Genomic DNA, 11,436 nt, shown 5'->3' with positions numbered 1-11,436 from the left:
CCAGCTTTGTCTCACAGGCTATCCAGCTCCGGGGTACTGTCACCATTACCCAGTAGAACACAATGTAACTCATGTACCTACCAATTTATTATTAATATTTCAGACAAATTCCCCAGACCATCACACGTATCATATCATATTTACTTTACCGTGGCTACTTTAAAGTCCTTTTACACTCATTGAGTCATTGGCATAGTTGCATAAAGACAAAATGTCTCTTGTGGTATGCGATAACAAACCACAGCAAATGATAACAGACCAGGCATACGCATTTTGTGCTTCATATTTGGTTTGTGGCTAATTTAAAACAAGTATTCCAAAATTTTTTTGATTGACATCTCTTTGACAACTCTCTTTATTGAATTTGCAGAGCATAAATATGAAGATAACAGCATTGCTTTAGAGGTACGTATGTAGCCATATAAAATTGCCCTGTGTGCCACGGCAACATTTTTAAAGCACTTCTGTGTGCCAGACTTTTGCAAATTCGTATTTAAAGGAACATTTAATGTTATTGCTAGAAATGATATCACTGTCAGCAAAACATAATACAAACACCCTGATTACCCAGCTGTCTGCTTTACCACAACAAAGTCATCCCAAACGATATGGCAACACAGCTTCATGTTTGCTAGCCAGATTTATTATATTTTCCAGATTCTAACACGACACATATTAAGAAATGCATGTCAATCATTGCCTTAATGAGAACAATACGCAGTTAACATTTAGATTGTCACAAAAAATACAGACGGTGAGTACAGACTAAACGCACTCTAAATTCAAGGAAACCCAATCTTTCTTTCCACTTGCATGTTTGAGTGAAATGGTCATGTCAGAGACAAAGTTTTTAATGAACTACCTAAATTTTAGCAGGTATGTGTAAATGCTTTCATTAGCCACAAAGGCAAAGCAAAATGCCATTCTGACCACAACTGTGAAAGCAAAATAACCACCGTACCGCTTGCTTATAAACAAAAAGCTATGAGCATGCAAAGCACTAAAAGGCTGCTCAGCATCTCTCCTCCAGAAAAGGTGCAAGCTTTCAGTTTTCTGTCAGATATGGTACTATTGCCCAGTAAATTATGTATCCTATTTATGCAGGACTTCCTCTCGCTGTCAAGTTGGATCATTTCACTAAAAGCTGTCCCGACAAATAAATCTGTTTGTGGGGGGAGAGTCCAGCAGCCACCGAGGAAGTGACATAACTCGATAACTCTGCCCCAAACCATGCCAAACTACCCTGTGTCTCACTGTTTTCAGCCAGACAACTTCTGGAGCAAACTACTACCCAGCACGTGTAAGAGGAAAAGAATCTGGTTTCAAACATATTTGAAAATAATAATAAAAAAATGCATGCCTAGCCTTACAGGACAAACCAATTAATTTCATTAGGTAAAAGTGCAAAACCCATCACCATTCCACGCTTCTGAGGGCCTGAAGGTGCATGAAGATTTGGTTTGAATTTTCTAAAGCAAAATATGTGCACTTCCCGTGCTTGTTTTGGTTAGTTAGTTATTCCCCTGAAGGAAACTCTCACTCTGCCCACCACAAAAGGATGTGGAGATGATAAGGTTTGAAATGCTGGCTGAACAGCAAATATGGCAGGCATCAATGGAGTGGGTGCAAAAGAAAGCAAGATTGTCATTTCTGCGTAGATTGCCAGTAACTTGCAGTCACACCAGACAGAAGACATCGAAAAACTCTCCCTCTCCCTCTCATTCCTCCTCCCACCTTCCCACATCGGTCACACAGCTCTGCCTTTCACTCTGTCCAGATCGCCAGGCACTGCGAAAACTCTGATTTAGTCTTTACTAATTATGTACTAAGAACAGCTTTTTTTCACTTCTACCTGGAACCATAAAGATGTTTTCATACTCTTTGAATAAGGAAAGAGTTTTGAAAAGAGTTAGGAAATATTAAAGCCATTTGGAGTGCAGTACCTCTTAATCTCTTTGCATAGGTAAAAACTAGTATTGCCTTGAAAAGTGGGTGCTAAAGTAAAGTATGATTGAAAAATATCTCATCGCACCCTATTGGAACACTTCAAAGTGTAGTACATGCCAGAAAACTTTGACTTGCTTTTTGGGGGATGTCCCTCTCCCTCCTTCCCTTGCTTTCACATCATTCTCTCAAGAAACAGAAGAGGATTTTTTGCATGTCAGCTAGCGTTACTTGAACAGAGCTACCCCAGTTTCTTTTCAGAAGGAAAAAAATCAGCTCAAACATTAGACTACCAGCTTTCTGAAAGAAAAAAAAAAAAGGAAAAAAAAACACAACAAAACAAAGAAAAACAAAACCAAGAGAATGAGTTGCCATACTTTTGATGTACGCTATTTACAATGGGGTATTTTTCGGTTAGGGATAAGCTCTTACCTAGGACATATCTCTCCTTCCCTCAAGTCTCCAGAAGTAACAACAGCAAAATCTAGCTTTTCCTTCTTGATGTTGCCATTATTGCAGTCTGCTTATGCTTTGTCTTCTTGAAAAAATAAATAATGAAACCTCTGCAAAAGGAAAATCAGCCACAGCTTAAATAAATAGTATCTATAAATATTATTAGTGGTAACTATATAATACTGCAAGTGCATCACTGAACAGATTAATGTGATGAAAGAGATCTTTTGTGTTACATATTTTACCCAGTTAAATGTTTATGTTCTCTTTCAAGTGAAAACTTACAATTCCCAAAAGAGCAACAATAAGCTTGAAAAATCAGGTTAGATGTCAGCAGCTGACTATTAATAACCATCCTCTTGGCTAATATTTGTTTGCCCGGGTCAGCCAGTGTCCATAATCAGCATTCATCTTTCATCTTCCTCAGCTGGGCTGTCTGGCAGGTGCTGGGAGGGGTAAACACCGAGGGGTCGGCAATGCCCAGCTGTAGATCAAAAAAGCGAGTGGAGGTTGTCACGCTGTAGTTCTTCGTATAGGTTTCCTGTACTGGGTAACAGTCTTTGACTGTGTAAACGCCGACCCAGGATTCCACTGTAACCAAGCAGAAACGTCATTATTTTAGATGATGAGAATGAATGAATGTGTCACCATGATGTCAGTCTAAAAGATGGCCATTCCTCAAGCAAAACCCATAGACTAGAACTGCCCATAGTCCTGTCCATATGCATGGCAACACCAAGACAGACAATAAAACTGGTATAATTTGGACACCACAATGATCCTAAACCTAATGTTGGCATCGAGCACATTTAAAATCATGATTACGTCATGGCACTGGTATGTCACCTTTCAAGTATACCTCTACTAAAGAACTGTCACTTCTGTTTAGTCTCAAATTTAGCTGTGTTCTGCACAAGTCTGATTTCTCTCATCTCTCATGCCTCTTCCATGTCAGCACTTAATCACTTCACCAGTAAAGTAATGAAATCCCCCGTTCTCCAAGAAGGCAAATTTTGGTGCCATCAGCTTGGGTAGCACAGGGACTTTTCACCTTACACTCTGTTCCCAACAACTTGAACGATGTGATTACTGAAAACCATTGCATCATGTTGGTCCTCAACATGGCCTTTGACACTCTAAAACACTTAATGCCCCCAACTATGTGGGACATCTGACTCCTTCCTGTGCACAGGAAGTTCTGTACTCACCTACCCAGAGAAGCACTTGTCTTCTGCTGTGGTGGGGACTCCTCTGCACCAGAACTGACAGCCATGGCATCTCGTTTTGGCAGCTTTTCGACCTCTGAAACCTTAACAGCTATTCTTACACTGATGATGCTCACAACATCTTTAATCAAAATAAGCATGGCCTTGCTTCATCTTTTTCCATCTTACTGTCTCAAGCACAGAGGGTTTGTCTCAGAAGAAGAGGAGCATTCCCAAATACAACTCCAGTGCCTCTGTCTCTTATTTTAACTCATTCCTTCTATTTACCACAGAAGGTAACAGAAAATCCGTATCATCATTATCATGTCCTTTTTTAAATTCTTATTCCTCTCAAACATTTCTACCAGTGCGTTAATTATTTCAAGACTACACTCAATGCTGATCTTCTCCACGTATGTGATGTAGCAAATCTGTCCATTTTTTAAACTTCAGTTTAATTCCATGACGTGCTTATCTCAGAGGTGTTCTCTTGCTCTCTTCCCCCGTCATCCTCTGCCATCACCTCTACTTTTACCACTAATCTATTTCTGCAGTCAATACCATCGAGGTGGTTTCCTTTGAACACCCTTCACTTTTAAAATCTTACTTTTAAGTCTCTTTTATTTCTCCCATGCATCTCTTCTGTGATCTTTCTTTATCCCTTCCATCATACACCACTTTATGCAGTTGGTTCACGTATTTCAGATCTCTTGATAATGGAAACTCATCAGGTTAAAATACAAAATTACCTACTGTGATCATAAATCAGATCCTCTGAGTGATGCCTATTATGAATTTTTTCCAGTCCCAGGGAGGCTTATTTTCTCCCACTCAGCAGTTATCAAACATACTTTCTTTTCGTCATTCCAGTATTGTGTGATATGATGCAGCCCAATCACATTACTGGAAATAGATAAGCTGCGACATGAAACGCACATACAGTATCTAAAAAAAGGGTGGCAAGCTGGGCAATGTTTGAACATACCTCTCCAAGGCATCCTCATATACCAAAACCATTCTAACGCCAATGAGTTTGGGTTTGAGTATTCACAAATGGAGGATTCTTTTCCTCAACAACTGTTTTATCAGAATTTTGAATAAAAAAATAAGGTAAAATATAATGCTACCAAGGTAGCCTGTATCTCCACTGAAACCTTCATGATTTTAACAGAATTATAATTTCTAGAATACAAGCCCAAATCAGCTGAAAGGTGGATGGGTAGACAACTTTAAGACATTATTTTTTCTGAATGATCATACAGAAAAGCACTGGAGATACAAAATACTACAGGATAAAAATCACACATCATTAACCGAAGGTATCTGGATACTAAGTTCCATAAAATTTCCAAAAATACTGGATCTGAAAAACAAAATTCTTGGAGTAAGTGATAATTTGCCTCTTGTAGAATGCCAGAGGATATATCGACCTAGTTACAGAGGTCTAACGATCTTATCCTTCATTTTCTACTTCATTCTTCCTACTTTTATTCAAGAAAGAAATATTTTCCCCTGGCTAAATACTCAGGTTCATAACCAGCCTATATATTAGGCGTCTATAACCATAAGTATTGCATTAGCTGAATAAAGCCATAAATTTCATGGGGGTTTTAAAATTACTTTTATAGTTTTCCTGGGTCATCAGTAAACCATAGATGAAATTGAAGCCAATGTGCTAATAAACTGCTATGCATCCAAAACCTAACACACTGTACCTTGGAAAATTCAGCCTACTTTCTTTTATGATGCAGGTGTTCAGCTGCCAAGTGCAGAACTAAGCTTCGCGAGCAGACTTTTCATACTAATGTACTGGACACCAAAACTTAGCTGCAAATTAATGATGCCCATCATTGCTGCAGAACCAGGTAGCGGATGTATTCTATGACAACATTTGATACTGGTGTGTAGACACACGCTGACACCTAATTTGCTTCTTTTATGCCTTTTAGCAGTGATACACACTAATTTGAATCTGCCCCTAATTATATTGCCAATTCTTCTCTAGATCAATTTTGGATACAGGCTGCTGGATTCAGATGCAAAATGATGCTTTTCCATGCCAAAATCTGTATGATACAGACCAAAATGCAATCAAGTCCCTGGGACATATTTGATCCTGCTGAGATATGAAACATTTTCTTAATAAAGTGCATTGATAATAAAATGATGTGCTGTGCATGGAGTATATTTATTATTTCTTCCAGCAAACTTTCTATAAAGATGGAAGGCTGGGGTGAAACGTGAACAATTTTATTTTTCCCTGGGTAGCAGAGACAATGATTATTATGAAGACGAAACAAAAGCATGCACATACATTTCCTGGCTGGTTTTCTGTCAGACCACTCCTGTACCATAATTTCATCTCCAGGTCCCCCGATGTAGTACTGATCTTCGTAAGTTGAATTGGCAGGAATATCATATGGATCCCATGGCTCTGTCAGAGCAATCTTTGAGCAAAGCTTTGTAACTTGTTCGATCTGAAACATCACTGCATCTTTATAGAGCAATATATACTCAAAGAATCTGAAACGTTAAAAAAAAACCCCACAGTTAATATATATAGTCTTTTTCTATACTAAGCAAGGAACATTGCTGATAAGTAAGCTTGCCTTTGACTTCTCAGTATAAGACCATTTTCACTTGCATTAAACTTTGCCAAACTTTGAGAAAGGCTAACCAGTTGGGCCGAAATTTCCCATGCTGAAAGTTTGTCTCAGCTGACTCTTTCCAAAATAAATAAATCAGCCTGAACTGGTTCAGCCATTTCTGAGAACAACAGAACAACTTTTCTGAGAACAACTGAGAGAAAAACATGTTATTATTCCTAGTTTTGTTTTGGTTTTTAATAACTGTTTCATTAAAAAGCCCTAGTGCCTCCATGTTTTGGAGAAAGGACTTGAAATTTGGCAGGGGAAAAGTTTTTATTAAAAGTTGTCCAGATTTGGCAAAGTTATAAGCCTTTGAAAAAACCTGCTTGCATAGGCTGGATAGATTCAATTCCCCATGAACGTGGTCAAGCCTTTCTCTGTGCTGGTTAGATGTGGTATCTGCCATCCTCACTGATGCTCCTCTATGGAAAACCATGTAGCTTAGTGGGACATGCTGGTGAAGGGTGAAGTACATGGTGCCAAGTGCAGAACTGAGAGGTTCTCCCTCCTAATGGCAAAGTTTCTCTCTGGAAGCCACCAGACGCGAGAAAGTAGTGCAAGGAGAAAGCAGAGGAGCAAAATAGCAAGGCAGAGATAGGAAGAGGTGTGGAGATCCACGAGCTTGAGAGGCCAGAAGGTGGGGTCAGCAAAATGGAGAGTTAATAAGGATTTAAAAACAAACTTCTACAGAGGACGAAGTGACCAAGCCGTGCTCTGAGGAGAGATGATGAACCTCTCCATGGGCACTTTCATCTACTTACTAGTTATAGTAGTTTGGTCTACCACAAACACTGTGACTTTGCTTTCATACCTATAAAAAGCAGTGGTATGATCCCTACCTTATAACCGGGGACAGAAACAGTGAGAAACTAAAACCAAAATTATCACAAGTATCAGCTCGTTTTGAATACACAACCAGAAACTCCAGAGGTCTAACTCGTCCAGGTTACTTAACATTATCAATCAGATGATGAGTTGTTCAAAGCATCCTCATGCGTGCTCTGCACCTTTTGCAAGGAGAGCCAAGAGTCACTCTAAACCTCCCAAAACTTTCCAGTCATTATTAGAGGTTTCCAGTGAATATCTCAGCTCAAGTATTTGGCTACAGTCTACTGTTATGCAGTGACTCCAGAGAAAACGAAGAGATGGTATTAATTCCCTCCAACAGCTTCAGCTTGCCTATCTGTAATACTGTCTCTTTCCATCTGTAATTCCTTGCTTCATTCATGATGCTGCCTACATTTCCTGAAAAAAAAAAAAAAAAAAAAAAAAAAAGGCTTGGGTGTCCTTTGGACAGTGGCGTCTTCCACTTCGCAAACCCAATGCCAGCGCCTCACAGTCTTCAACCTGTGCCATCAGCAAGATGGGAAGCTGACGGAAAACAGTGCATAAACCATGTACTTGAAGAGATGATGCACAAAAGCAAGAGGAGACCTTCTCTGTGGTATTTCCCAAATCCTGCGTGTTTCTTTCTGCAGTCTTCACATTCTTTTGGGGAGGATGTAAAGTTTACATAAAATAGGGCTGACAGCAAAACAATTTACAGTTTTAATTGTTGCACTACACAATTACATCAGACAGGAACCACTTCACCCACCACTGACACAGAGGCATTTAGAGGCTGTGCTATGAGATGTGCCTAAGCGTGGTTAAAAGCATCCGAGCAACATTCCCATCATTTCTTGAGAAGTGTGGAGAACACAGGCAGGCTAAATGACATTAGCCAAACTGAGCGGTGACGAAGAAGGTAAAAGGGGACAAGGAGGCTGACATGAGACAAGCAGGAGCACACCTCTCACGCACGACCTTGCACAACACGGGATGTAGCTTGTCCCACCTTCCGTGACAATGTCAGTCACTGGGAACTTCCCACACATTGACAACACTCACACAAGAGATGCTGACGAGCTGCAAGATCATAGATTAGCTTCCCCGTGGTAAATCATTCTCCTGCCCATATCTTAAAATATTCCTGCTTCAGTAATGACTCGTACCAACTTAAATTCGCCTGCCATTTTCTTAGTCAAAGGCAACGTCTCCACAGTTGTGATACGCTACTGAAGAATTCAGTATATATAAACTGGTTCCTTACGTAAACCCAAGCCTGTAACCACGTAAGGGCATACGTAACTGCTACATCACGTTCAGTCCAGAGAACATACTCACAAGAACACTAAACTACACTTATTTATGTGTTTGCAACCAGGCTCTAATGACTCAACTACTGTTCAGCTGGCTGCCCAGCAGCTCCCATAGAAGTCGGATGGGGAATCCCCTACAGACGAGTCTATAAACGTGTTTGAGACATTTGAGTGATGACAAAGTAATTTGTGAAAGAACAAAAAAGGCAATATATGAGCAAAGCATTACAAACTACTGGGAATAAAATTTAAACACTTACATTTCCTTTTTATTTTAAATCTTTACTTAAAACTTACTTCACACAGAAATTTTTTCGCATTTTTAACAATATTTTTTTCATGTTTTCTTTTTCCTTATCCTTTGCTTTAGAAATTATTTAATGGAATAAATATCTTTTGTTCTACATTTTGTAACCTGTGAATTGATATCATTGCATGAGGGACATGTGCCACCTTTACTCAAGTGAAACAGCCGTTCAAACTTCAATCTATCTGACAAATGCATGTATTCAACTTCCAGCACATGGGAACCACTGTGACTTCCAACAGATCACCTGAATACTTGCAGAAAGAGGGCCACAACCCAAAAAAGCCTACTTTCTTGACTTCGCCATCTTCCATGCAGACAGCAAGATGTGTATTATGAAACAACAATGAAAAGAAGAATTAGAAAAATCCAAACTAATCCAACTCATCACCAAGTGTCTCTCTAGCGCCCGTTCTGCAGAGCAAGAGGCTCCACCACCTACATTTTTGGTTCCGGGAGAGGTAAAGAGAACATACGTGGAACAGACACCAGTCGCACGATTTGATGTGCGGCTGGGAGGAGCTGAGCAGCTCCGGTGGCAGACGCACAAGAGGACAACTGCAGAGAGCGCGGCTTTGCTCACTGCGCGTGGCAGCACTGGGTAAGCACTGAACATGATTTACACTGTCATTACTGTCCAAGCTTTAAAGAGAATTGCTCCTGTGTGTGTCCTGAAAACAGCCAGCACAGAAACACAGGATCTGAGTTTAACTGCATGTGAAAGGTGAATGGTTAAGTTGTTGTTTTATGAATCGAACTATTTACCAGCCAAAATGAATAACAAAATGTGCATGAATATAAAAATGACAATCTAGAATATTTTAAAGCAAAATATTTAAAAAACATTCCTTTTTTTTTTTTTTTTTTAACCAGCCAAGTCCTAAGTATACTGCCTTTATTTGTTTTAGGTGCCTGAGATTTCATTGGCTGCTTGAGGGGAAGCACAGACTCCTGAAAATAGGTCTTGGCAAAGAAACAGAAGAGGAAATTATTTTTAATTAGTTTGTTTTTTCAGAAAAAGTAACATATTTGCAGCCTGTGCCCACTTCTAATATTATTTTTATAATAATTTAATTCCTTAAACCATAACTTCAAGAAAGCCCCAACCTGTTCACTGGGCACCTTCAAACAGATTTGGAGAAGTTACTTGGACACGTTACCCTATTTGCCTGACTGAGATTATTTCCCTTCCCTTCCTATCCTATTCCATCCTACCTTGTGCTATGCCTCACACCCTTTGTACACTACTGCCTTAATGGGACTCTCTCATGGTCCTTAATACTCCCTTTGTCTGTGCCTGAAAATGGACAAATTCCAGCACATAAAGACACACACATGTTTTTTGTTCCTGTGCTTTAAAGAATTTCTTAACACTGGACCATATCCTGCGCAAATAATTCAATTGACTTTGCTGGAAGTAATCATGTCAGACAGGTGGGATACACGCTGCATTCGGCACTCTCTTCTCCCGACCTAAGGAAAGTATTTTTCGGAATAAGAGACCGTCTCAAGTCAATGCAAGGGCAGAATACCGTGCCCACACACTCACAAGGCGAAGCACTTGCGTTGAGGACATGCTGCGAGGCATGGGTGTGCATCCAAATACCATCCTACCTCTGGCATTCCTCCTGAAATTTGGGGAGGTGGTCAGAGGTGCCTGCCAGGAAGACAGCCCAGATAACACAAAGACACACTCTTGGACCCTCATAAATGACTGAAACCAATAAACTTGGCTAATGGCTGGTCTTTTGAATGGATTATCATTCTGCATGTTACGAATGCGATTCCAAACAATGAAATATTTTTTAATATTTGTCTGAAAAAAAAGTCATCAGACTCTAGACCATGCTACCAGCTCCGTTTCAGGTACTCAGCCCACACCGAGTCCTGCCAAAAAGTGCCCTGTGCTGAGGCCCTTCCCAGCTGTCAGTCCTGAAGTGTGCCAGCCTGCCCGTCACCTAACACATCTGCGCGACTCCCAGGGCTTACTTCTGCACCTCCGAAGGCTTCCTCGTGAGCGTCAAACCTAGAAGGAAGGACCTGCTTGCTGCCCAATTGCTTCCGTAGTGACTCAGAGGAGCAGAGGTGCTGGCGGTGGCACGCCAAGACCCATGAGATGTATCGAGGCACATCAGACAAGGTCATTTGCTAGAGAGAAGCAAAATAACGGTCTGAGGCTGAGAACGGGTAAAAGAAATTCCCTGTGTGCTAAATCTGGCTCGGCATCATTTCGCTCTGTGGCTTTGGACAAGTAACTTATACAGTACCGGAGCCTTAAAATGCCATTCTTGTTATTTATTTTTTTGATTGCTGTAGCACTGAAGAGACACTAATCAGGGATCGAGAACCAGTTGTACCAGGCGTTGTATTAACAAAGAACAAAACCACGATTCCTGCCTCAAAAAAAAACCAATGAAACAATGGTTCTTGTAAAACAGACCTTCCTTTCCTGCAAAGACATATGGGGTTTCCTGCATCCAGGGCTTTAACCTGTTGAGTCAGTTTTCCCAGCTGCAGCTATCATATCCTTAAAGCTCCCACTCGTGTTAGACAGGACTTATATTACCTAGTCATTATTATAAAGCGATTGAAAAACGAAAGCAAAATTTTATGTATGATATGTATCAAGAGATGTTGCATTCCTCAGCAGGGAACGGTATTTGATATTTAAGGTATCAAGTTGAGGTCGCTGCAATTATTCCAAAGCTAACTTTGCTTTCTCTTTTGAGATTAATTGA

General features: G+C 40.2%; 1 protein-coding gene across 1 annotated transcript in view; it reads right to left on the bottom strand.

The window, feature by feature from the left end:
• Positions 1 to 328: 328 nt before the first annotated feature.
• Positions 329 to 11,436, bottom strand: part of EPDR1 (ependymin related 1) — a gene marked incomplete at its 5' end in the record, with an annotated part of 32,760 nt that continues 21,652 nt past the window's right edge. Inside the window, 2 exons of the mRNA XM_082499460.1 lie at positions 329 to 2,988; positions 5,917 to 6,125. Of these exons, the coding sequence (XP_082355586.1) occupies positions 2,798 to 2,988; positions 5,917 to 6,125 (400 nt within the window). The 3' untranslated portion in view covers positions 329 to 2,797. The remainder of the gene's footprint in view (positions 2,989 to 5,916; positions 6,126 to 11,436) is intronic.

The sequence above is a fragment of the Vanellus vanellus genome (assembly GCF_965231255.1).
Source record: "Vanellus vanellus genome assembly, chromosome: 2".
NCBI lineage: Eukaryota > Metazoa > Chordata > Aves > Charadriiformes > Charadriidae > Vanellus > Vanellus vanellus.
Note: the sequence above shows the minus strand (reverse complement) of the source record. Positions and strands in the feature narration are given on the sequence as shown.